A 26,456-nucleotide genomic window follows, 5' to 3' on the forward strand; every position below is an offset into this window, starting at 1 on the left:
GCCTGAGGAACAGAACTACTAGGATTAACTGGGTGTTCCATAATCAGGAGTTTTATGGGCATTCCTCCTTAGCTTTACAACATACACAAAATCTTGAGCTTGCCTAAGAATTCTGGCAGTTTCTAGCAGGTCAGCACTACAGTGAGTTTTCTACTGAACCAGGAGCCTTGCATATGAATCACCCTGTTTTTACAATGCCTGAAAACAGAGAGACATCTACAAATTCTGTTTGCTGGCAGCTGCTGCTAGACTCTAGTCCACAATTATCCCATTACTATACTTTGATATTGTGTTGATTAAAATTATTTTCTCTAAATATTTGCAACATCCTTATCAGCAGAGCATCTGTTATGGTGGTTGACCACTCAGGTTTCCACATCTATACTAGTCAGTGACCTCAGCAATTGCAGGTCATGGATCAGCTGAAGCACGAACCCAGGTACAACTTTTATATGTGATGAACCCCCTGATTAGAGACTGAAAAATACTCTACTTTGTGAAAGCATTGCTATCTGCCTAGCACTCCATTTTCCAGTGAGCTGCAAAACTGCTCCTCTTGCAGTACTTCATCCTTTTTATCCTGTTTGTAATGAATATTGGACAAAAGACACGTAACAGCAGTTGGTATGGAGAGGAGTTGAATAGTTCAGTCCTCAAATAGATTTTCTATAATTCAAATTCTAACCTGCTGCTTATTCTTAAAAGCTATGCCACTTCTTCACAAAATCAAGTTATTACCCACAGAGCCACAAAAGTTACAGTCCTTTACCACAACTGACCCTGAATTTTTCAAATGCAATACTAAATTATGAGCTTAAAACTTGTCTGCAGGCTCCAGAGTGCACAGTGAAACAGATTAAGAAACTTTTTTTTTTAAAGAGTAAAGTAACTTTTCATAAGCCTGAATTTCCTTACCAAGCCACTTCAGACCACGGACACTCAGTGGAAAACAGCAAAGACTGAAACAATCATTCGATTTATTTTTATTTGTAAAGAAAAAGTTACTTCTATCTGTTCCAAAACCTCGTTAGAAGTTTGAGGATGACACACCCCCCTAACCAAAGTCCCACCCCAAAAGACACTCAACGCCTTTTGCTTGTCTTTTTGCTCAGCAGAAGAGTGAGAAACCAAAGTACTCCTGGGAAGCTGGGCAAAAGGTACTTATGCAGTCTGTGTATCCAGAGTGCCAGTAATTTCTGCAGCTCTTGATCCTGCTGATCAAGCCTGTGCTCTTCACACTCATTCAGTCTCATACTGAGCCATTTGACTCTGAGTGTGTGAAGAATCATAAACAGCCGATCTCCTTGCGGCACGTGGGCTCACAACGCAGAGGTTCCAAGCAAAGCCCTGACCCACGTGATGTCAGAGACACTCTTAGATCATACATCTCACATTTCTAGTTTATGTTAAATCACTTGCTTGTGTTGATAACAGAAAAGGGATAAACAAATGCAGCTGCTTGTTTCTAAATCTAAATACATTGAGTTTTAAATGAATGCCTGTGTAAGGCAGATCAGTCTCACAGCCTTTACTTACTGCACATCTCAATCATCACATCTATAGAACAGCTTTACTGCTGAATGTGTGGTAAATGTAGCTAAATTCAGTGTTGTGGTTTTTATCCTTAGAGTATTAACTCACTCAAATCAGTTTTGACTAGAGCATATAATTTACTTCTTAACACTATAAAAACAGACTTCTTGCCAAATATATGCAAAGATCAAAATTATAAGGTTCTGTGAAAGTGTATTTTTATCCTTTACACGGTATTTTCTGTATACATTTGTCCACATACAATGATTTTTTTGACCTATCAAGAAAATTGTCAACCCAGAAAATGAATGTCCAGAGACAGGTCTAAGTAGAACCATAGAGCCATTTAGGTTGGAAAAGACTTTTAAGATCACCAAGTCCAACCACAAAAACACATTGGCATTACAATATAAATGTTTACGCTCATTTTATAAAATTATCATCCCCACTAAAACAAATAGAAAAAGTTATCCCATCTCTACTTCTTCCCCTTTCTGAAAGGAACTGCACGCAAAGGTGGGGGTCCTTTTACTCCTTGTTCATATATACAAAGGGTTTAGATCACAGGGAACACTCCTATGGGGCAGCAACAAAGATCCACAGATTTGTCTGTTGCTGATGGCAAACATCAGAGCTGACTTTACTGGCTTCTAGAAACAATAAGTGACACAACATTTTACAAAGGTGACATGTCTAAAACAGGATCTTTCCACACATTAACCAAAGATGCAGCACTAAGGGATAAGATCTGTATTCAAATATTGAGTATGAAGATGCTGCATCAAAGACATATCTTTTTCAAACATTCACCAGGACACAGAAGACTCCTTTTAACCATCATTGGTTAGCCACAGGCTTACCAAATGTTTCCAATTCAACATTTGAACTGATCAGTAAAACTGCCCAAAGACACTTGAAATGTAAGCAATCTAAAGATGACATTTAGTGTTCACGTGGGCAAATTGTTTCAATGTCCCCTCTCACTATTTTTTTTAAAACTGCATCCATTAATATCTATGAAACCTCATCCACAAGTCTGTAGTGGATAAAAAAAAAAGGTTGTATCTGCTTTAGTTTACTTTTATAGTGATTTACATCACAAATATGGTGGGACACTGTCTGCTTGAAGCCGAGGGCAAAGAACAGACCCACGCATATAAAAGTGGTGCTTTACAAGTCCATTGCTATGATTAAAATGAATAATCCAAGAGATAAGCCTCTCATTTCTCAAAATGCTCTAGTCCAGATTGCATCACTCTGTAGCAGAACATACTAAGCGTCTGTTTGCATTACATGAGTTGCTGGGGTAGGAATAAAACTATTTATGAGCTATTTTTGTATTTACAGACTAACACCCCTGTCTCAATCATGATATTTTCTTCTTTGTCCATCTCTGATGCACAGTTGTGACAAATTCTGAATCTACTTTTCAGCAGAGAAGTATCATTTAGGAGAATTGTATCGTCTTCTTTTTTATAACACAGTTGCCTCCTCAAAAAGATTTGCCTAAATTCGTCCTTTAAATTGACTTCTGTAGCAACTCAGGTAATAGCAACACAATTTAATAGCCCAGGCTTAGCTTTCTTTCCAAGGCTAGACACTGCTCCTACAGTAGTGCCTATGATCACCTGGCAAAGCACTGAGGACTTTGCTAGCCTGTACTACTCTGTTTCACACATGTGTAAAGTTGTCAGCTTTATCCTTAGCAAGAGGCTGACAAGGAGGCTAAAAGTCCATCAAAAGCACATTACCATGAGTAGATCCAGCAGTCTCTTCCTCGGTGAGTTTTCCTGAGGTTGCTTCAGCACAGCAGCAGTTATCCTTCACTGATGCCAAAAAAACTAATCCTTTAAACAGAATCTCCAATTCATCTTGGTCAACATACATAAACATCTTGTAAAAACACTCTCATAAGGCCCAACTAATCATTTAAAGATCTTTCTTGGGTTAACAGCCAAAACCTAAGGTTTTGCTAAATAAGAATATATTAATGCAAAAAACATCCATGAAAAGTCTGAAAGATTTAATTTATGACCAAGCCTGCAGCTATCTCTGCTTCCCACTTTCACAACAAAATCGAAAAAATTAAGATAGGAAGAGGAAATAATAATTCATCCATCAGCTCTGAAACCTCTCTAGGCCTTGGAAGAATCACCAAGACAGTATTCAGAGGAAGGTCCCACCCAACACAAGAAAAGCTGGCCTTGTCAACCTCTCTAAAAACAGAACTAAAAAAAAAAGGAAGCAATTAGTTTCCATTTATATTTATATTTGTAAGTTAAACCAAGAAATAAACCATTTTCTTTGTGTTTTCAGCTAATTGGATTTTTAGAATATCTTAGTATGAAATAATAAGCTAAAATGCAAATCATAATCGCATAAGAGTTACCATGCATCTAAACCTAATTTGACCCAATAGTTTCTCTAGGACCAGAAAGAAATTACCACTAAATTAACCCAAGGGAGGGTGTTTGTTCTATACCATCACATGCTGTTAATTTAATGGTCATGCCAGTCAATGCCCTGGTTTACCATACTGTTTTACAGCAGGAACTACATTCGACATCTGAAAAAGGGAAAGCATGTCAGTTTTCTTTGTTTGGAATTGAAAGACTGTCATAACATGTGCTGCAGTAATAGGTTGCTTAACAAGGATGAAATAAAAATATTTACAGATTCAACTATTACAAGGCTTGGATCATCAGAAAATAGCTATCATAAAACAAAGCATCTGGAGGAACAGTGAGCGAAAGGACACTTCAGTACATGAACTCTGTAGCAAGGCCAAACATAGCAACTCTAGTGAGGAGAAAAATCAAGGCAGTTGGGATGGTCATTATAAGCCACTGCAAAATAAATTAGCATGAGAAAGATAAGGAGTGACACTTTTGAATAAACACCCTCTGAAAATTTGAGGTGGAAGAGTGTCCTATGCCTTGTCCAACATTCCCACAGCTCCACAGCAACATCCTCAGGCTCTACATCCTTTTTTGGTTACAACTGCAAGCCACTACCTGTAAGAGCCTGAGGTTTGCTCCTCACACACCTTCAGCTCCCTGGCACACTGCCTCACACTCAGCAGGGCTGAGGAGGCAGAGCACCAACACAGATCCCTAGACAGCCTCCCCACCCAAGCAGGGAACCGCAGGGACTCCACCAGAAGTTACAAACTCCACAGCATCCGCCTCTCTGTCAGCACTGGCAGTGAGTTCAAAAGGATGGTCGCAGACAGCATGACAGGATTAGCAACTGGACCTCGGCAAGAAAATCCTGCTTAGAATCTTTTGCAATATGCATCTTGCAGAGCTTTTCCTTACACAACCCAAGTATGGTAATTAGAAATGAGAAAACAGTTTGGTTCGGAAAATGCATCCCCTCGATTACCCGAACTGTTGTAATGGCCACTTTAAAAAAAAAATTTAAAAAAATCAGTAACTAGAAATTGCAGCTGGGATCTGAGAATTTCTTGGCCTTAAATAACATTCTGGTGGCAAAAATAAGTAATAGGAAGTTAGTTATGAATAACTCACCTTCATGAGAAGTGCCACAGTTACAGCTCTGTCACTCAAACCAAAGTAGCAGTTAAAACTTTTTTTATATGCGTTAAAGCTTCTTCAAAGCAAAAAAGAACTGAGAATTCTATTTGCATTTTTACTAGTTATATGTCATTACTGGAATAGACTTGGAGGGGTTTTCTTTGTGGAGGGGGTTGCTTTAGCTGATATTTCTCCATCTAAAAAAAAAGAAATGATAGTTTTTACATGCAAAAACACTCAAAAGAACAAGTGTCAGGAAGAAATTAAACCAGACTCAATTGCAGAATTTTCAATTCACACTACTATTCACACTAAACTATACCTTTCAGACCTGGCTTTTGACTCACATAGGAAAAATAGAACATGTTTTGCAAATGTATGCAGGCTTAAACATCTCTGCACGCTGGCCTACTCTGTACATACAGAGGATGACTTGCTAGTCAAGGCCATCTATACCTGAAAGAAGCCTGCAAAGCAAGGTGATTAATTCAGACTAGGTTTTTACAACATGTTTCAGCACTTGGTTCTACTGGACCTTGTCAACACTTCTGTCAAGCTCTGCTCCAAACAAGTCCAGGTATGTGCAAATAAATGAAGATCAATACATCATCTCTGATACTTCGCTCCCCCACTTGAACATCTCACTGGCTTCAGGCAGAGTATCCAGACCAGGTGTTTCTCCCATACACACCCCGGGAAGCACTGATAAAAGGGAAAACACTGGACTGAATACTGAATCCTTCCTCTCTCCAGGTGGCCCAGGCAGAGCCTGGCTCCCAGCAGTGTCCAACCACACCCCTGCAATTATCCACACATACACTTACCTTGCCATTACTAAGGATCCCGCTGGCACAGGGCAGGAAAACAATGGGCTGGTAGGATCACAGCATAAACAGGACTGAAGAAAACTTACAACCAAGAAGGAATATGATTTACAGTCATTTTTTCCCCTCAATCAGTTCACGCTATGAGTGTCACTTCAACACTCAAACCCCACTGACTACACTAATTCGGATTCTTCTCAGTGCTTTTCACATCCCTTGCAATTACACCTTTTAATAAGCTTATTTTTAAATGGGACACGACAACTCACTAAAACAAAGGTTTTTCAGTTGAGCAGATCCTCTCATAGATAAAAGAATATTTAAGGAATAAACCAGGTTACCAGTTCAGAATCTGTATATTCTGATAAATTCATATCCAATACATAATGTGCAGTATCCAGAAAAACAGCTATTCGATGCCTAACATTGAGCATATTTCTCTTGGTGGTCTCTCTTGTGGGAGAAGGAGGTTTCACCATCCTGAAAGTCTAAAGAGTTTTGAGAAAGTAATCCACCTTTTCTAAAGCAACACATATGCCAAAGTATTTTGAAAAAGCAGCAGAAGTAGCTATTTCATAGACAGAAGATTTCCATTCCCGTGGCTGTAATCTTATAAAACAAGACATATTTGTAAAAACAAAACAGAATTACACAGATTTTAAATAGAATAACTGCTGACTTCTGGTAACAGTAGCATCTATTTTTGCTTGGCTGCAGAAGTGATCATTCTGAAATCCCTTTCAATTTGTATCCAAAGTAAACCTCTTAGGAAATTTTATTTCCCCTCCTAAAAACTGCAGGTTAAGTTGGGTTTTTTTATCACTTCTCAAACATACGATTAAAATAACTTATTACACTGTTCCATTACTGCAGCTTTGTCATTGTTTCCTATAAAACTGATTAGCATAATACTACTTGTATCCTTCAGCTATTCTCCTCACCCATTTAAGTATGACTAATTTCAATCTGAAAATATTTTCAATGTAGTATTTTTCTTTATAGTCAGAAATTATAAGTTATAGGACCCAGAGTATAACACCATTTGGGGGCTTCTTTCCAAAACAATGGAGTGTCAACAGTGCTGGCAAATTCCAAAGGGAATGTAGGGAGACAACTAACTTCATCTTTGATACGACTCTACAGGGTAGAGCAGGAAAGAATGAAATGCTGGGCGATTCTGATTCCCTACGTTTGTCAAATATAAGACAAGTTTTAAAAAACATGATACCAAAAAAAAAAACCCACCCAAAATGTACCAGCATTCAGCAAGTCTGCTGACAACATGATATTGGCGCTCCTACTGGTTCAGTGTCAGCATCACAGGGAATCACTCCCAAAAGTTTGGCAAACCCTCCTATTGTAAACGTCCTGCAAGGTGATCTCAGGCAGGACCCCAGATATGCTGGAAAAACTGGTTCACTACTTAGCTTTGAACTACTGAGGGACAGCACAGATGTAAGACTGACCAGCTAAATGCATCAAGTCAAAACACGTTACTGAGAGTTGAACCTGCACTTTAGGGAATCAATGACAGTAAACTAAAAGCACGTGGGGCTTTTTTTCCTGACAGTCATCAAGTGGTGTTTAATCTGGACTCTGTTGCTTTTACATCTTTAGTCAAATTGTCTTTCATTTCCCAAAAATTCCCCAGTATAAGCAAGGCCAAGGACCAGAATCAAGGGGCAGATTCTAAGCTGACAGTAGCAAGGTTATGGTGGAGAGTGAGTGGAAAAAACCCCCAAAATCTGAGTGAATATTCACAGGTTGAACACCACCACTGTGGCTTGGCCAGCCATTTGAAAAACACTGATCATAACAAGAGTTTCAAAGCAGCATAGATTTAACTCCAACATACAGGGCAAACACCATTACTACGAGGACAAAAGGTTGCAAATGGATGCTTTTTAACTTGATAACATAATTAATGATCTTCACCATTAACTGATGACCATTTGCTTTGCAGTAAAATAAAATTATCTATTTTTAAGTGGAAAGATATGATTAAAAAAAAAAAACAGGAAAGAGCAAAAGTATTTGGCCATAAAATGAGGTAAAACAGCTATTTAAAAATGGCTAGCAGACTCTAGCAAAGGTCAGAAGTACCTAGCCAAGGTCTCACTAAGTCCCACTGCAAGCTTTCTCCACTGCTCCCCTGCTCTACACATCCAGCCAGGCACTGGTTTCACAGATGGACAAAGTATGGCTAACCAGGATGAAGCTTTCACACAGAAATTACTCCTGCTTAGAGGGGAAAAAAAAAAAAAAGGTTACATGAGAAATATTATTAAAAAAATTTTAACTGGATTTATGACACATCTTCCCCTACCCTGTGCCCCAGTCCAGGGAAAGGATTTTGTAGGTCCATCACAACCTTAGTGGTCTATATTAATAAATACTCCAACTATCCTCTATCTCCCTGCATTTTGCCAATAACAGATACTCTAATCCCATCCTGTACACCCCTGCATTTTGGCCTCATGCACACACTACAGTAATTAACACAAGCAACACCTTCTCCAGCAGATTATTTATATAGGATTACATGAGAAAGGTCCTGCAGTTAACATTCTGCAAGCTCTGCTTTCTCTCTGGGCCAAATAGTCCTTCCCCTAAAAGCACACTGTTTCACAACACAGAACATACTTTAAAGTGAGCAGCAGCAGGGAATTATTTCCTAGGCAGATCTCCTTCAGCTCTGTGAATGCTCCAAGGTGCAGCTATTTGGCAGTTAAGACTCTTCTTCTGGCTTTTCACACCTCTCAGAACAAAGTACAGTGGTGTCCTCAGGGAAGAAGGCACTCAGACAGATTTGTAAAACTAAATACAAATCCATTATAGTAATGACTCAATTAATTAAGCAGCTAGGCATGCCTGGAAGTGACCTGCTGGGAGAGACAGTGGTAAACTTCTCATGCAGTATATAAACTACCAAGAAACAAACCCTAGAGCAGTCAACAGCAAGGGGAGCATTAATCATTATCATCTCTGGAAACACCATGAAGCTTACCTTAAAAGTTAAAGAACCACTTGAGAAAAGCAGCCATTCTCCCTAGTGCCTTGCCTGGATTATTTTACTGCTATTGATCACTAAATCATCACGGAAAGAGAGAAAAACTTGGCATTTTTTTTGTTCTTAGTGGCTCATCTGCCATCATTAGAAGCTCATTTAAACAGCTCTGTAATGTGTCCAGCCATCTCGGGCCCTTCCAGAAGGATGCTTAATACCTCCCTGATGTCTTGAGCCTTAAATACTCCTACAGTTAGCTTCTGCAGCCTTTTTTAGAAGAGAATTAAAATTATAATTGCAGTGGACCTGCCACTACCAATACAGCCAAGTGTGACAGGTATCCCGAATACTTTCTTGATGTAGTAAAATCTTTTATTTTAAATTACTAGATCTGTTGGGTTTTAATATTTTAAATATTAATCTGTTGGTTACAGCAACCAAAACATGCATTATACACGCAGTAGTAAACTACTAAAAAAAAGAACACAAAGCCCAACACGCACAAAAACAAAACAAAAAAATTTAAACAAAGCAAACAAACAACACAAGAAACCACCAAAACCAAAAGAAACTAACAAAACCCACAGTATTTTCAGAAACATGATAGAGGGAGGAAACCTTCAAGTTTCTGCACCACAGCAAAATCTGGTGTACAGATTAATGAGTAGCCAAGTCTCCTAAGAGAAATGCAACTGAAGATATCAACTTATACAAACATACAGTAAGTTTACATCTTTGCTACAACACTACTCTTTCATGTAATTTACTTCCATATTTGCATTCACCCATTAATTACTTTATTGGAGCAAAATACACCCAAAGGGGTAATGCAGTGTTATACCCAAATGCTCCCCATGGATTCAGATATCAACCCATAACTGGAAACGTGAGAAGCTCCTGAAGAGAAAACGCATTATGAACTCCTGATGACCAGTAGTTTAAAAAAAAAACAAAAACAAAAACAAAAACAAAAACAAAAACAAAAACAAAAACAAAACAAAACAAAAAAAACAAAACAAAAACAAAAACAAACAAACAAAAAAAAAAAAACCAAAAACCTTTCTGAAAAAAAGACTTCCAAATAAGCCATTCTAAAGCCATTCTAACTTGTATTTACAGTAGATCAAAAAGACTAGGAGATAAAAGGAATCACCTTCAACATAGGCAAGTTATTTAGCAGTGTAGGCCATACTTGAGCTTTTTATTCATATATTTCTGCTGCAATACTGAACTAAAATAGCTTTTTTTTCTTTTGAAAAGAAGCTGCATTTTGAAATAATTACCAAGTTCAGTTCCTGTATTCATGAAAGGAAAAAACATTATCACTTCCCACTGCTAAAATTATGTGATAGTGCAAAATTTAGCCTAAGAAGTCAATTTAACATGTTTTGTGATTTTCTATTATCATGCAAAGTATATACAATACATATACATATAGATGGATGGGAAGATAACAAACTGAGCAAGTAGAACTATGTTCTTTGGAACATGCAGATATCCAGACACAAACACTTCAGTGCTTTTCTTGAATGATATTTGGAGAACTGTGCAATATGTGCTCGTGGCTGCAATATGCCACAACACAAGTTAGAGACATTCTGCCATCCTTGAGTAGGTGTACAGATAGGCAAACAAAGTAAATGGCATTTCAAATGAAATATAAAGTTCTGGATTATACCACACCTACACCACATCAATGGTACATCTCAGCAGGGTCATGTCTTCTGCCTCACAACTGTTCCAAGAAGACACAAAATGCTGCAACCTTCTTAGGTTAGAAAGCTGATCTTTCCTGGTAAACAGAACGCCGTGCCCACACTGTTCCTTTCAAATCCTCCAATTTCTAAAAACTATGCCAAATGCACTTGCAGTAAAATATAGATCAGCTTATTCTAGCTGAGAGCTGTGTATTGTTGGAGAAGTTAAAAGCTGGTCTGAAGTGAGTACAGTTTCCTCTTTGCAGAGCAGGGCTATGTGGTGCCAGGCACCAGCTATATGCCAATTTTCTTTGGAAAGCTAAGAAAAATGTACAGTCCTCCATATCTGGAAGGCAAGGTACTGCTCCAGGATCCAAGTATGCTATCAAGCTCCAGGGTTTTTACTTCTCAGGATGCAAGTCTAGATTATTTGAAAAGGAACAAAATTGCTCTCTTCTCTAGACATCACAGGCGCTGCCACAAGTAGGAACAAACAAGGTGCAGCTTCCCAATACCTCACTTCCCTGCACTGTTCTGTAGTCACCTCACTTAACATGCTCCCTGTTCCTTTTTCAGTCTCTCCTCTTCTTGGTAAATGGGATCATCCATCCTGCATCATGAGTCTGGGCATTAACCCTCAGACAGGTGAGCCCTCCTGGCAAAGTGGCAAGATTTCATCAGAAGTGCTCGTATGTCAGCATCTCACGGCACAGGGGGCATTGTTCCAGTGAAAGATACTTACAGTCTTTACACTGATCAATGCAAACAAGGATATTAACTTTATCTTTTTGATGAAGGATATTAAAATCATCTTTTTTCCTATCACTGAAGCTTTACCTGCTCCCCACACCCTGCTCTCTCAGCAAGGCTATGAGCCCAGGCAGAGCATGCTGCTCAACTCACATTTGACTCTCCCAAGCCAAACAATTTACCTGTCCTTCCCCACCTACTGCTGCAACCCAGCTGCTTCTGCAGAAAGACACCACAGCCACTGGACCGGTCTCTGTGTGCTGTGATAACATACATCTATGCTCAGGATGAGAATATAACATAATTTAAATAATTATAATGGTTAAGAAAAAGTCTTCAAAGTTGGGAGGTATTGCTGCAGGGAACACTCATCTGTGGCAACGAAGGGTACCAGGAGAATGTTCTGAAGTCTAAGAACAGGCTCCAGTTTGATCTCAGCGAGGTTTGGATCAGTCTACTGAAATTATTTACTTCTAAGTACTATCGTAGTGTATCTCCCCACTGTGTATGGAGGTACCTCCCTCTCATCCATAAAGATGTAGCAAAAAAAAGTGTTGAATATGAACGGAATTGTTCACGTGCATTCAGCACACAGACGCCACAGCAGCACTGCCAAGCCAAGAATAAACAAATGCACTTGCTGTGAGTTAAGTCATCTCAATCTTTTTTTTTTCCTTCCCCTTCCTTTCTAATAACAACTTAGTCTCTTTTGTGTTTCTAATAAGAACAACTTATCTACAAACAATCTCCCAAAATTCATCCTTCAGCAGTATCGTTGTTGAGGTTTCAAGTAATACAGTTTTGCCAAACAAACCTCACCTAGCTCAAAGTAGAATCAGCATAGCAAAATTAACATTAACACAGAGGCCGAAAAATACAGTTTTGAAGTAAAATAACAGGGTTTAGTGATTATTTGTGTTCAACCTAATCTTTCCTCCATTGATGGCAATGGGAAAATTGCCACTGATTTCAGAGAGACTGCAGAAACTGTGTTTATACTGAAAATCTGCATTGCTTTAGGGAGCAACTGCCACTGTGAATCATAACACCGAGAAGAAATTCACAGGCTATGTGAATACTATGACTTGCAATTCCGAATCATACTCAAGTACAACCAATTTTACAGAACACTATAAGACAAGACTTCCTTCAGGATCCATCCACACGTATGTCCCAGAAGAAGCCTGCCTTTACCCCAGTGCCAAGACCTGGCTGTTTCCACAGTGCAAGGCCGGCCCCAGCAGACCTCCTGCACAGCACCCCCACAGCTCCCAGGCAGTCTGTGGGACTGGGCTCCACCTACCACAAAACACAAAATGTTTGCAGGAAGCCTTTTTTCACGTCTCACGAATTCCAATATCTGTTTTTTAGCCCGTGCTCACAGAATTTTTTATTCCAGTATTTACACGAGGTAGCCTGGTATACTCCAAGGGAATATAGTTCTTTTATTAAACTATTACATCTGCTAAATTAATTTAATAACCTCCTACGTAATCTCATTTGGTAAAAGAGGAGGGATCTTGCAGTAGTTCATTCGTAGTGCTCTCTCCTGATAGCTCTAGCTTGAAGAGTTCAGCGTCCCTTTAGCTGAGCAAATGCAACTTCTAATCAGATATTCATGAAAATTGTTATAAAATTAAAAGAACAACCAAAATTAAAATCACATGAGTCTTCTAAACAAAACTACAGCTTATAAAGAAAACTGAATGTGAGAACCCAGGACTCATCTACATTTGAAATAAGTGTTGCCTATACTGTATTCCATAAGTGTCTTGAGAGAAAAATCTAATGTTAAGTAAAAATGATGGTTTTTATTCTTCTATGCAAAATAGCAACAGTTGGCTAAAACTGACAGAATCCACCAAGAATATCTCTTCTCCTAAAAAATCCCAACAAGAAAAATGAAATTAAAAGACCATCCTGATATTAATGTACAATGGCAAAACTTCCCTAAATGCTATGGAGGTGTGGAAAGCCTAGTAAGTAATGCTCAAACAGGTGGCAAGCTTCACTCAAGAAGAGATGTTAGGAATTAGTTTCAACTGCCAAGCTGACAAGAGAGCAGGAGCAAGGGAGCCCTCCATCATCCTCCTCTTGTCCTCTCAATCGGAGCTGCCATATGTGCCTGTGGCAAAAAAATCCCTCTGGCCTCCTGGCAGCCCTCCTGTGCCCTTTAGGAGGTTGCCCACTCTACCCCAGAATTGTCCATCATTCAGCTGCCACTCCCCTTAAACACCTACACACCTCTAGCACTGTACATGCCCAGGAGTACACTAGTCCTGAGCAATTCAGCTCAGGCAACAAACTGATATTTTCTTCTGTATGACTTGCCCTGCAGGGGAGCTCAGTGCTGGGTCTGCAAATGAGAACGCCGTGGCTGTGTTCCAGATTCTTCCTCAGAGTCCTGGTCCTTTGCCTCACCCCTACCCTGCTTGTGCCCTCTTGGCTGACTCCTGACTCCACTGCCCAACCTCCCAGTGTTATTTCAGCCTTGCATGTTCCCCGTGACAGCCTCCCCTCCCAGCAGCATTCAGATTACATATAATCCAATTTTCTGAATTTCACTTCAGCTTCTAGACATGCTCTCACCCTGCTCTGTCCTGTGGCTTTCCCGGTTACTCAAGCACTGAGTAACCTCATTCCTGATCAAGGAGTTTTACTTTCTATTGCTATTTACCTCCTGCCTTTTTCTTGCAAGCATAGTGTAGCTAACATTCTCATGCAGTGACTAAAGCACACATATTCCTCGAAAAGTACTGACTTCACAGTAGGATTCAATGTCACACAATTTCTTAAATTCATGGAATCTCTTTCATCAATACTCCTGACAGAAGTTTTTGTTTGGTTGTTTGTTCTTCTGGTTTTGTCTTGGTTTTTAAGCTGACGCAATTTCTAGGAGATGCATCAATACAAAGCAGAGAAAGGTACACCAGTATACAAAAAAGCAAAATGGATATTGCCACGTCTGAAAGCAGCAGGCATTTCATAGCACAAGTACATCCTGCACTTTACTTAAGGAACTCCTTTTTTTTTGTTGTGTTTTCCCTCCAAACTACCTGAAAGAGCCAAATAACATTGTAGCCTACAATCAAAACAGATCAGCAATACATCAGAACCATCTAATGAAATAAAAATACGCTGTGCCCACATATAATACAGTACAAGTACTGAGATCCAAATGATGCTGAGAGAATGACTGCTCAATATTAGCTTGACTTCTATGGACTTTGGGTCCATAAAAGAGTAAACCACAAGTACTACATTTGAGGTGATTCTAGACTTGTTTGAAAGGTATGCCCATTCAGAAGCTGTATCCAAGTTACCAAAACAAACATCCAGCAAGCAATGATTTTTGAGTCCTAATTATCCACCAGCCTGCTTCTTCTATAGTCATCTACATGCACAGTCAATACACGACAACTTTGCAGGACTCCAACAAATTTCCACTTTGTATGAATCTCTGAACAAGGTGCTGGGCAACAGAGACATGCTCCTTTTGCCCCTCAAAGTACCACAGCAGCATGACACAGGTCAACCTGGAGGTCAGCTGGGATCTGGGGGGAAAATCAGTATGAACATAATGAATGTTTCAGGTAGCTGTTTTAGCTAGGATTATCCAAGATATGGTGTGAGTGTCAGCACTCCTCTGAGCGTGCAACTCAGAAGCAGAATCAAATCTTCACAGTACACATTTACAGCTAGAGTATGTTTTTGAAATCCTCTCAGTACAGTAGTAAAGTAGCAATACTTTGGTGCCTTTTAAACTTTGATTCTACAGGAGGCTTCAAATCCCAAAATACTTACGACACAGTAAGATTTAGGAACAAGGCTTTGACTATAAATCCATTTCCAGACCTATACATACAAAGATCTTTAGCAGTCTTCAGAACTTTTAGTTTCTAGTAAAGGCATTTAGCCATTTGTAGAACTTTATTTTTCAATCAAGTCTGAGTAGTTCCTAAACTGTCACGCAAGTCACGTTGGTTAAAAGAAAAAAAAAAGCTAGAATACATGCGTAATTAAAAGTTATATTAATCATCATTCCCTATTTCTCAGAAAAATCAACAAGCTATTACCAGAAATTACACCTACCAGGTGCATCCTGGAAAGAAATAAAATACGTCAGGTTTACGAGCATGATCAGCTAAATGTTTCACCACAGCAGATGTATTATTGGTTCTACAGTGACTGCCTGCATTTTCACATCTACTGTGGGGAAGAACAGAAAAAAAATATACCATTAACTCAATTAAAACATTTTTGTTACAGATGGCGTTGATCTCAGCAGAACCACAAAATGAATAAAATATTAGCATAAGAAATAGGACTTGCATCTCTGCACACATACGAAAACTCAGTTTTATTAACAGCTGCTCAACATATTTGGAAATCAGTAGAAAGCATTCCTCCTCCGATGCTGCTCTACCCACCAGCACCATTATTCCATCAGAACGTTATTTTTAATCATTATTTATGTACTTCTGCACAACAGTCTTTGTGTACATAATTTAAAAACAAATCAACCAGTATCACCAACTCTGTCTCTTATTCCTGACCATAACAGCTCGTACCTCTTACCCAGAAAACCTATCAAACAGCTTCCTGAAAAGACCTGCCAGAACTTGTGTTTGCAGACCACGGGGCTTGCTGTTATCCTACAGAAAGGTCACCTTTCAGTAATTTCAGTGCATGACACTCAAGTCACCTTGACTATTAGGAAGTTGTACGGAAAGATACCACAAACCTGATGCCATTATCCATCTCTACCCACACGTTTAATGAGATCAGTAGTCATGTCTTACATTATGTTCTGTGTGGAACCAAACGACAAGAAAGCTACTCTAGAGTTAGCAGGCAGTATAACAGACAAGTTTGCTATAAACTTTAATAGAAGTACTTTTCCTGGATGTAGGCTGTTTGAGTTTGGTTTTTTTTAAGTACTAAAGTTTCCAACTAAAGTTTCAACAAGTCAGTGCAAAGCCAGCCATTGATTTTTAAGATACTTTTAGCCAGGCCCCAAGTTCTCCTTAAGCAGAGGTTAACTTAAGTAACTTTTTACTGGAGTGCAGAGAATTACTGTATTTTGAGGCAAATGTAATCATCAGAAACTGAAAGCCCAAATTAAAATGAAAAATTCCATGAAATCGAATGTAAAGAAACCTTCAGCTATTATTCATAGATTGACTGGGGCACAAGGTACATGATAAAATGCCCAGCAGCAAAAGTGAGTGACTCCAGGTCTGCACAGGAAAAAAAAATCAGAAAAACTTTTTTGGCAAAACTTAGATCCCTGAAAAGCATAAGAAGCTAAATGAGCCTTTAGGGCAGCTGCACAAGATCCATATGACCAAATCCTGCACCTGAATCCCATTTTATAGATAGTGGTTTCCATTCCTACAGATAATTATTATTGACAGCTTGACAAAAAATTCCACAAGACCTAAATCTTTCTTGCTACAAGGTTATCAGCTTAGGCACAGCCATACTCAATCTACCAGTGTTGCTTTGTTTAAGAACAAAGAGGGAAGAAGTGGAGGTTAAACCCAGTATGAAATGCCTACTGCCCTCAATGGGAATCTTAGTGATAAATGCAACAATTCATAGGAAAACTGTCCATCTTCAATGATACTGGATATAATTTATTTGACAAAAGCAGGTCTACAACTACTAATTGTTCTGTTCAAACCTGTCTTAAGTAGATGCTTATGAAAAAACTATGGTGTATGGAATAACAGGTGCAGTGTTATGAAAATACAAACAGCTATGCCACAGCAATCCAAGAAATATCCCCAAACTCCTTCTCTTTCGTAAAGCTGGCAAAAATTAATCTGAAATAACTAAATCAACAAAGAAGATTCTTTTCATTTCTAAGAAATTTTTACACTAGCAATAATGGAAAACAGTTTCCTGGGTCTCTTAACAGTGTATTTAAGTTTTTCTTAACAACCAGATACCGGATTAGAGAAAGGTCAGTCTAGGCTGGTATCCCAGCTACGGAGTACATGCCTGGGGAGGCATAACAAGCAAGAAAGTACAAAGTGATCAATTCTCTGCTGTGGCTTCCCAGTGTTCAACCACTTGTAGTTTAGGAACTTTCTAAGCCAGATGCTTTTGCTGCATTGTGAAGGTCTCCTCCATCAATTTGTCATCTCAAACCAGCTCAAACCCATTTACATTTCTGACTGCCACAGCTTTCTGTGGCTGTTAAGTGCATGATTTAATCACATGCTGCATCAGAAAATGCTGCCATGTATTTTAAACCCACTGTTAAAGAACTATCACTGGGTTTTTCCTGACTTCACATTCTACGAAAGAGAATGAAAATCATTTCCCCATTTCTCTCTCCACAATGCTTGGAAATGTACATACATGAAGATATCCCCCACCAGTTACCTTTTTCTCAATCCACACGATGAATTTCTCATTTTGTGGCACTCTGTGCACGGCTAGACATGCCATTCTTGCCCTTCCCAATACCTTTTCAGGCTCTACTGAATTATTTAATGTAATTCCTACCTAAATATTCTCCTCTTTTTATATGGTACATATGAAGATGCCAAAGAATGCAGTTGTGATAAAATCACCACTGGACTATCAAGTAATTAATCAGCTTTAATGAATCTTTCAGAGTCATAGTTTTAGATTATTACACAGCAAGTGTATAAATGTAAGCTTACAAAACAAAAAGCTATGCAAGAGTTACTGGAGAATCATTACAGTCCTGAACAAGTCTGTCTTATGAAAAAAAGCCTTAAATAGTCATGTTGCATAGACAGATGTAGCACGCATTTAGAACACTTAAATTTTGCCACCACACTTCAGAATACAAACTGAAAGAAACTAAGCCTCATTGGTTTTATTGCAGGTTTGTTTTTTTAAAGCTAAAAATGTCACCAGGATAAATACAAGTCTTGAAATAAGACAGCTGGCTATCTTGATACACTTCCACTGATGAATTCAATCGCAAAACACTAATCCTTGCAGTTCTTAAACTAGTAGTATGGTACAGGCAAGGACAGCTCAAGTGGCTTTTAAAGCAAAATCTCTGCATGAAGCAAGCAAGTGGCCTTTGGAAGAACTTCAGTGAAAAGTCTCATAGCTCTACTGTGCCTGAAGTTAAAAGTCTTGACTCTGCAGTTGCTACTTCAAGTTCATCTCCTGGGCACAGTCTGTTGCTACTAACGCAATACAGAGCTGTGTTATCTGCTACAGTATCTTGACACAAAGATCCAGGAAGAAGAAAAAAAACAAACACACAATCCAAAATGTTTGTATTGCATGCAAACAAAGCAGAGAGAAGCCTGATAAGAATTGACAGGGAAATATTTTGATAGAAAGTTACAAAGTATTTCAGGAGACGTTACATAACAAATTACGCAGCCTTCCTACCCATTTATTAAAATGCTTGTACATGGCAATTTCAGAAGGAACATGCCAGAAGGAATACAACATCAGTCAACGCTGTTTAGAACACCCCCCCCCCCAGGAAGCATTACATGTTAAGAAAGAAGACATCCAGTTCTTTGAGCACTATCTTCTGCTCTCCTAGCCTGGAAGTGGTTGCAATTAACATTTTATTTGCAAACAATTGGCCCTGGATTATTCCCAAGGTGGAAAAAAAAAAAATAGAAAAAAGAAACATTTGGCAAATAATTTAGTCAATGGATGGTCCATCTTTAGGCTTTTTAGAAAATGGCTCAAGTTCTATGATCTCTTGCTATTTATCTAAGTTTACTCCCGAGCATTATACTCTGATTTCAGGCTCCTCATGGCAAGCTCCCTTTCTTGCTCCAGTTCTGTAGTAAGACCATTTACTTCTTCCTTGCAACAGGAAAAAAAAAAGCCAAACAGAAACCCTAAAAAAACAACTAATACACATGTATTAGGGAAATTTTCTAATGCACAAGAATGGTCACAACTATTTCTCATGAATCCTATTTTAAACTTAATCTACAAAGCTGTGAACATCAGCAAAGCAAAATGTGAATAAAAATATTCTGGCTACATTTTGTTCTTTTTATATAAATGAGTTCTCTTGTTTCTGAAGCCAAATATAGAACACATGAATGCACTGAAGATTATCTAGAAGGGTTCATATTTTACTTGCAGTATACGCCAAGTGGAATTTGCTGCAGGAAAGGTTTTCAAAGCAAGTCCCAGTTCAGTCTTTGTACTTCACAGTTATACTGTGGATGCCAGAACACTCCAATGTAAGCAAGTCTGGCTTCCACTGGAACTGCACTCTCAGATGCTAACCTTGAGACTTCCTGAGTTCTAAAAGACAGCTGGGGAAAAAAATGCTGTTAAAAGTGTACTTTGATCATCTGAATCTACAGAATTTTAATGTTCTGCTTAACTGAGCAAGACCACTCGAGTTTAAAGTACACCTTTAAATAGTCAGGAGAGAAATGGAAAAACAGGGCAAGAGTGTTCAACTCCTGCAGTTCTGTCCTTACTGTTCAACTTCCTTTGCTTTCTTAAGCCTCATTTTTCAGCTGGTAAGATCAGTTTAAAGAAAGCAATGGATACTATTTTGACTATAAATTTAGATGAACATACGGACTTTTCAGAGTAAAATAAATATAATAAAATAGTGTAAAATTCTTTCCCCTGCAAAACACGCTATGCTTGAGCAGAAATCCTGCATGTTGAAGGTGAGTTGAAAAAAGAGGTAAAATAAACTGCAGGATTTTATCTTAATTCCATCTAAAATTTCCACCTAACACCTGCTGAACATCTCCTACAACATCAGAAATTCCTGAAAGATGCAGACTAATAAATTATTTAATTTCTAGCCCAAGTTAAAAGTATTTCCTATTCACTAGTATAATGCCAAAAGAAAACTGTGATTTTATATACCATTGAGACAGCCTTGTGGGACAAGAAACACAATGGTCTGTATGGGGCCCCAACAGTTGCCTTAGAGATGCACAGCCTGGGAATTCTCAAGTTCAGATACCTGCTGTCAGACACAGCCATGTTATCTAATTTCATCCAGCTGCTTAACAACTATATTTAAGATTAATTACAGTATTCTTCATTCCATTTCTATCATAAGAAATTATGATATTCATTCAAATTCTTATAGTGCCTGGAATAACTTTTGAGTTTTCGGACTGGATCTATGCAAAGGCATCCTTTGCTTTTGTTCATGAAATCAAATTTTCCCTCATACAGTATTCAATCCATTGGCTTTATCAGCCCATCCTCACTATCCTTCTATGCATCTGCCTCAGATTGAATGCACCATTCCTAAACACAGGAAACTGAGTTTACCCAGTATTTCAGATGAGGCCTTACCAGTTCCTTGTTTAACAACATTAATTCTTTCTTATCTCTGTCAGAAATCTCTCTCCTGGTAAACACCATCCCAGGATGTATCTGAAGAAATTTCCTTCAGTTAGAGGAGTGATCATTATCACTCTCGGTAGTATTGTTACCAACCTGTAGTGAAAATGCTACCCAGCCATCAACATTTATACGTCATTTATGTGATTAAAACATATCTACTGGTATAGTCTGCAAAATAATGATGTTTCTTAATTGCAATCCAAGATTGTGTATTTTCAGATCCTGAAGCCTTCACACAACTCCAAGAAAAAAATACCATTTCCATACCAGCACAGTTACAGAACTTTGGTCCTGATTTAGGAATGCATTTATGCAGCTTGAGATTGGGAAGTATTCCCATCACATTAGCCTTTAGAAGACTGAAACCACCATTCAACGCTTTGTTGGGTTAAATGGGTTAATATTTCAAGGTGAAACCTGCAAAGGATCCTCGAGGCTGTTTTCCACTTATCTACTTCGGTCTCCTCTGACTTGAAAACTGTAAAATGCAAAAAGCAAATATTTTGCTTTTCTATTCTTCCTTTGAATAGACATACTAAGCTGTAAGAGCTAAGCCTGTATTCTTCCTTCTTGCCTTGAGCTAGAGCTTTGCCCAGTGCCTTCACACATTTAGAGAAGTGAAGTCTCATTTTCCACTGTTCTCCCGATGCCTTCCAAGTGCAAATCACTACAAGAGGATCACGTGTGACCGTATGCTAAATTAAGTTTGCCCAGGAGACTTCATTCATCGGTTCCCCAGAAACTAGCGATTAGCCCACGTACTCGCAAGGAGATACCATTTAATTCGAAACCACATCGTTTATTTTTAAAAATTAAACCGGAAAAAAATTAACATAATCATAAAGCCATTTTCCTTACCAAAACATAACAAAGGCGGAGGCTTTAAGATCACGCCCGACCTGTTAATTTGACATTAAGGGTGCTAAACACACGGCGCTGCTCCGTAGCAATCTGTACTACATCCTGTGTCCAAACACACCTCCTGTTAATTTGTGCCACCGCATATTTTGCTAGTCAAGAGCAAAGAAACCCAGCGCTGTGGAAGCTATTTATTCTGCCTCCAGGTATTTCATGAATATTAAATAAGAACAGATAGGAGCTGCTACACAAATAACTTTACAACTCGGCGGGGAGCTGCCCCGCTGCGAAACCCACGGGTCCCGCAGGAGCGCGGGTGGGACCCCGACAGCTCCCGGGGCGGCGGGAGCAGCGCCCTGGCACAGACCTCGGACAGCCCCTCGCTCCGGGGACCCACCGTTCTCCGGGAGCTCCGGGGGGGCAGCGCCGGGGCCCCGCCGCCCTTGCCCGCTGCAGGCGGGGAGCGGAGCGGCTGCTCCCCCTGCGCGGAAGGTGCGCGCAGCCCGTGCCCGGCGGGCTCCCACCGCCCCCTGCCCGCCGCGGCTCCCCCCGCGGCCCCGGGCACACCGGAGGGCGGCTCCAGCCCGGGCAGCCCGGCGGCGGGACCCGCGGAAACTTCGCGGGCGGGGCGGCGCAGCCTTACCTTGATGATGCTGCTCCTCCGCGGGGTGGCCTTGGCCGCCTCCAGCAGGCAGGCGTCGGGGTCGGGCGCTGCCGCCGGCCCCAGGCTGCCGCCGGGGAAGCGCTCGGCGGTGCCGACGGCCGAGACGCCGCTGCGGCGCTCTCGCCTCCTGCCCGCGGCCCCCGCCGGGGCGTCCAGCGAAGCCGGCTCGGGCTCCTCCTCGGCACGGTGCGCGGCGTCGGCAGGGGCACGGCCCGCCGCGGGCTGCTCTCTGCCGCCGGCAGCCTCTGCCATTGCCCCGCCAGCGGCGTCAACTTCTCCGGGGCGCTGGGAGGGCGGGGGGGGAGGGTCACACGGACGGAGGAGCGGACGGCGTCCCGCGGCGCTCCCCTCACGGTACGGCGGTGGCAGCAGCGCCAGCTCTCCCCGGAGGAGCCATGGTCGTGTCCCAGCGCGGGGCGCCCGGCGGGACGCGGCAGGGGCGGGGGGCGCGCAGGAAGTGCAGCCACAGCCCCGCGCTGTTGTGACAGGAGCCGGGCGTGTGTTGACGGGCGGCGCTGAGAGACGGCCCGCTCGGCCAATCAGCACCGCGCCCGCCCCCCGGCGGCGCCTCGGCGGCCAATGGGCGCGGGGAGGGGCGTGCCCGCGGGACGCCCGGACGGGCGCTCGGGGCGGTGCGGGCGAGGGCAGGTGGGGCTGTGAGGCCGTGGTCGCACCCGGGCGCCCCCGCCACAACCCTCGGGAAGAGGGTGCAGGAAGGGCCGTGTCGCCCGTCGGGAGCTGGGTCGGCCCGGGAATGCTTCCCCGCACGAGATTTAGGCACGTTTGGGCTGCTGCCCCCCGTGCCGGGGCAAAAGCAGCGTGTGGGAGAGGTGACAAGTGACACATCCCGCAGCGCTCGCCCAGAGGCGCTGTGGCAGGGGCAGCGACGCCGAGCGAGGGAGCGCTGCCAGCAGGGGCTGCGGGTGTGAGGTGAACCGGCTGCTGAGGGCGGGCCGGCGGTGAGAGTGCGAGGCGTGAGGGGGTCTCACAAGAAACGGTGGAGACTCGCGTTGGGGCTCCTCCGTCTCTTGAAAACGAGCCCAGAGCAGGGCAGGTCGTGCGGGGCTGCGAGTTCGCCGCCCTTTCCCCGCCGCTCGCTTCCCTCACGGCTCGTGGCGGTCCCGCCCCGCACGGCCCCGGATCCGCACGGCCCCGCTCAGCCCCGCACAGACCTGGACCCGCACAGACCCGGACCAGTACCAATCCACACGGACCTGGTCCCGCACGGCCCCTCACAGCCCCAGCTCCGCACAGCCCCAGCTCCGCACGGCCCCTCACAGCCCCAGCTCCGCACAGCCCCAGCCCCGCACAGCCCCTCACAGCCCCGGCGCCGCACGGACCCGGCCCCGCACGGCCCCTCACAGCCCCAGCTCCGCACAGCCCCAGCCCCGCACGGCCCCTCACAGCCCCGGCGCCGCACGGACCCAGCCTCGCACAACCCAGGGCAGGGCCGTGGCAGGGCCGACACCGCCCCCTGGCGGCGCGCACGGTCCCCGCTCCCGCAGCCGCCGCGGTCCCGGTGCGGGGCCCGAAGGGAGGCGGGGAAGAGGAACCAGCCGGGAAAGGGATGTGTCCCAGCCAGCCAGGCCGAGAGCCCCGGCCAGCCTTCGGAAGAGTTCGCGTGAGCGCGGCTCAGGTGGTATTTAGTTATAATGAGATTATCTATGTGGAGACCTCGGGAAAGGTGGGGTGAAGGGGAGTGCAGCAAGGGTGAAAGCAAAGACAGGTGAGAAGGAGATTATACAGTGAGATGGAAAATAGGAGGGGTAGGGCTGCACAGGCTGATAGTCACTGGAGATGTTCAAAATTCAAAATTACAGCTATCAGCTTTGAAGACAGTAAGGCTCTCTGGAAAAATTAATTTCTCCCTGGTTTCTAAAGTAATTCCTTAATGAATGTGTTTGGCACCTGTTGGAAATCAATGATTAAGCAAGAAAAAGATAACCTCCTTACCCCACCCAGTCGTTAGTTACTAACAAATGCCTGGCTACAGGGCATAATTGCTACTTAAAGGATGTGAAATTTATATATCTATGTACATACACTATATATAATATTTAGAATTCCACATTAAAAAAATCTCAGAGCTTCTGTCAAGGTTATTGAGGCATTTATCATGTTCAACACAAAGAAATGCTAATTGAGGGACAGATCTAAATATAACTCAACTTTTTTCATGAGCTTTCTTCTAAGTTTTATGTAAAAAAAGGTCATAATTTCATGTCTACCACATTTACTTTGGTTTGGTCTGGTTTCTTTCAGTGTGAAAGACCACAAAATAAGTAACCCTAAAAGAAAAAAGAAAATATTCACATTGAAGAAATATTTATCTTAAAAAATACTGGAGAGAAGAGACTTGTAAGTGAATGGAAGACTTAACTTCAACCTGCACTGTACACAGAGAGAACATGCAACACTGCAACAAAGAGGGGGAATAAAACCACAAAACCAACTAATAAAAACTTATCCATATAGTGTCACACAGTCTGAACTAAAAGACTAATTTGAAGACAATACAAAAGGTAATTATCATGCAGTATTTTAATAGAGGGAATTATTGCTTCATGTAGAAATGCATTGCAGCTTTTTCATATATTTTGTGAAATCATATGAAGTTTAATCCCTGGTTTAATCATTTGAGAACAGCAAAATACTGTCATAGCTGAAATCTGCTGCATCTACCAGAAACTGTCTGTAGCATGTTGCATGGACAGATGCATATAACATATTAAAGACCTTTATCCTTTCTAGGATTTGTCTTATACACTCAAAATTAGGGAGATACTTATTGTCAAATGCATTGTCTTCGGATATCAAAAGTTTTAAATCATTTAATTCTCACCTCATATTCCAACCTTTCACACTTGAAGTCTTTAACTGAAAAAGGTCTACAGGGAACGTATAGATTTTAAATTTCATAAACATCAAACCTACAGGGAACACACAACTAATTATATTTTTGCTCTGTTTGTCCACAAGATGCAAAGGTTTTAGAATTATGTAATTCTAAAATTCAGCTAAGAGAGATTTTAACTAAATTCTTCTCTAGAAGAGGACAAAAGGTTGGCTATTTTACTGACTATGCATCTCTGGATTCTTCTGAGGCATCTGTATCTATCTGCTTCTGTTTGGGAAGAACCACGAATTATGAAGCAAAAGAGGAATTGGTTTTGATACTTCTCAATGTTTAATAAGAAAAAAGATTTAACAAAAGGAAGCTTTACACTATAAGTGCTTGCATAGAAAGTAAAAAAAATCAAGATTGGGTGGTGATAAGTGTATTTAACAGGTTTCTGTGCTCAGTTTCAAGATGATCTGATGCAGCCCACTGTACAAAACCAACACTGCAGCGTTGTCTACAGTTACTTCAGATAGGGACAGATTTTCAAGAACAGTCAAGGAATTCACTCAAGCTAAGGAAGACAAGATGGTACATAAAAAATCTATGTGTTTGCCTGAACACATGAGTCAGCAAGTGCCTGCAATATCTATTTTAATGTGGATTTTTTTTTTTTGTATACTCAGCTTACTCCCATCTCCATCCTTAAGGCACACAATTGTTCCTTAGTGGGTGTAGTTTGTATCATAAACCAGCTGAAAATAAGTTGTCTTGGAGCTGTGCTGAAGTATAGCTTACATAAGCCAGTAGTTTGCACCTAGACATTGAATTCTGGGAAGCTCTTAAGTATTCTGCTGGGAGCCAAAAGTGGTGCTCCTGTACCAATTGGCTGATGAAGTGCGAAAACTGACATCTTTTCCTGTGTCATGAGCATCTAATTTGCAAGACAGAGAAAGCAGTAGGGAAAAAGTTGTGATTTCTTCAAGTATGCAGTGACAGCAAATCATAATTTTAGAATTGATGAGACTTATGCAAAGCTATTGATGAGGAAATGTTTTGCTAGGTAATTCTTAAAGTGATTTTTTTTTAAAGTCCTCGTGGTTATTGTGTCTGTGCTGTTATATCCTGAACGTGATATTATAAAACAACAAAAAAAGAATGATATAATTTTTTTTATACAAATATGTACTTGTTGCTAAGCTTCACTCACGTTTTGGCAAGACAACCCCAAGTCATATTTTGCCTATAAAACTATAATTAAGCTTTCAGACTGGGAAAAAAAGTGCAAGTTCAAAATAGTATAAATCAAAATAGTTAAAAGGTCATAATCTTTCTTTAAAATATTGTATGTGTTCAAATTTTATTAATTTTTAAAATATATTTACACTCCTTGATTC

The 26,456-nt window shown here is 41.2% G+C and overlaps 1 protein-coding gene and 1 long non-coding RNA gene across 2 annotated transcripts in view; one reads left to right on the forward strand and one right to left on the reverse strand.

The window, feature by feature from the left end:
* PLCL1 (phospholipase C like 1 (inactive)) overlaps positions 1-22,657 on the reverse strand; it is a 193,023-nt gene extending 170,366 nt beyond the window's left edge. Inside the window, exon 1 of the mRNA XM_027730677.2 lies at positions 22,200-22,657. Within this exon, the coding sequence (XP_027586478.1) occupies positions 22,200-22,472 (273 nt within the window). The 5' untranslated portion in view covers positions 22,473-22,657. The remainder of the gene's footprint in view (positions 1-22,199) is intronic.
* A 944-nt stretch (positions 22,658-23,601) lies between these two features.
* LOC113992939 lies at positions 23,602-26,456 on the forward strand. Its single transcript, XR_003542407.2, has 3 exons — positions 23,602-23,856; positions 24,483-24,742; positions 25,510-26,456. It is a non-coding gene; the product is annotated as an uncharacterized LOC113992939 (long non-coding RNA).

This window comes from Pipra filicauda, unplaced genomic scaffold (assembly GCF_003945595.2).
Source record: "Pipra filicauda isolate LSUMZ 115617 unplaced genomic scaffold, ASM394559v2 scaffold149_size4050908_pilon, whole genome shotgun sequence".
Lineage (NCBI taxonomy): Eukaryota > Metazoa > Chordata > Aves > Passeriformes > Pipridae > Pipra > Pipra filicauda.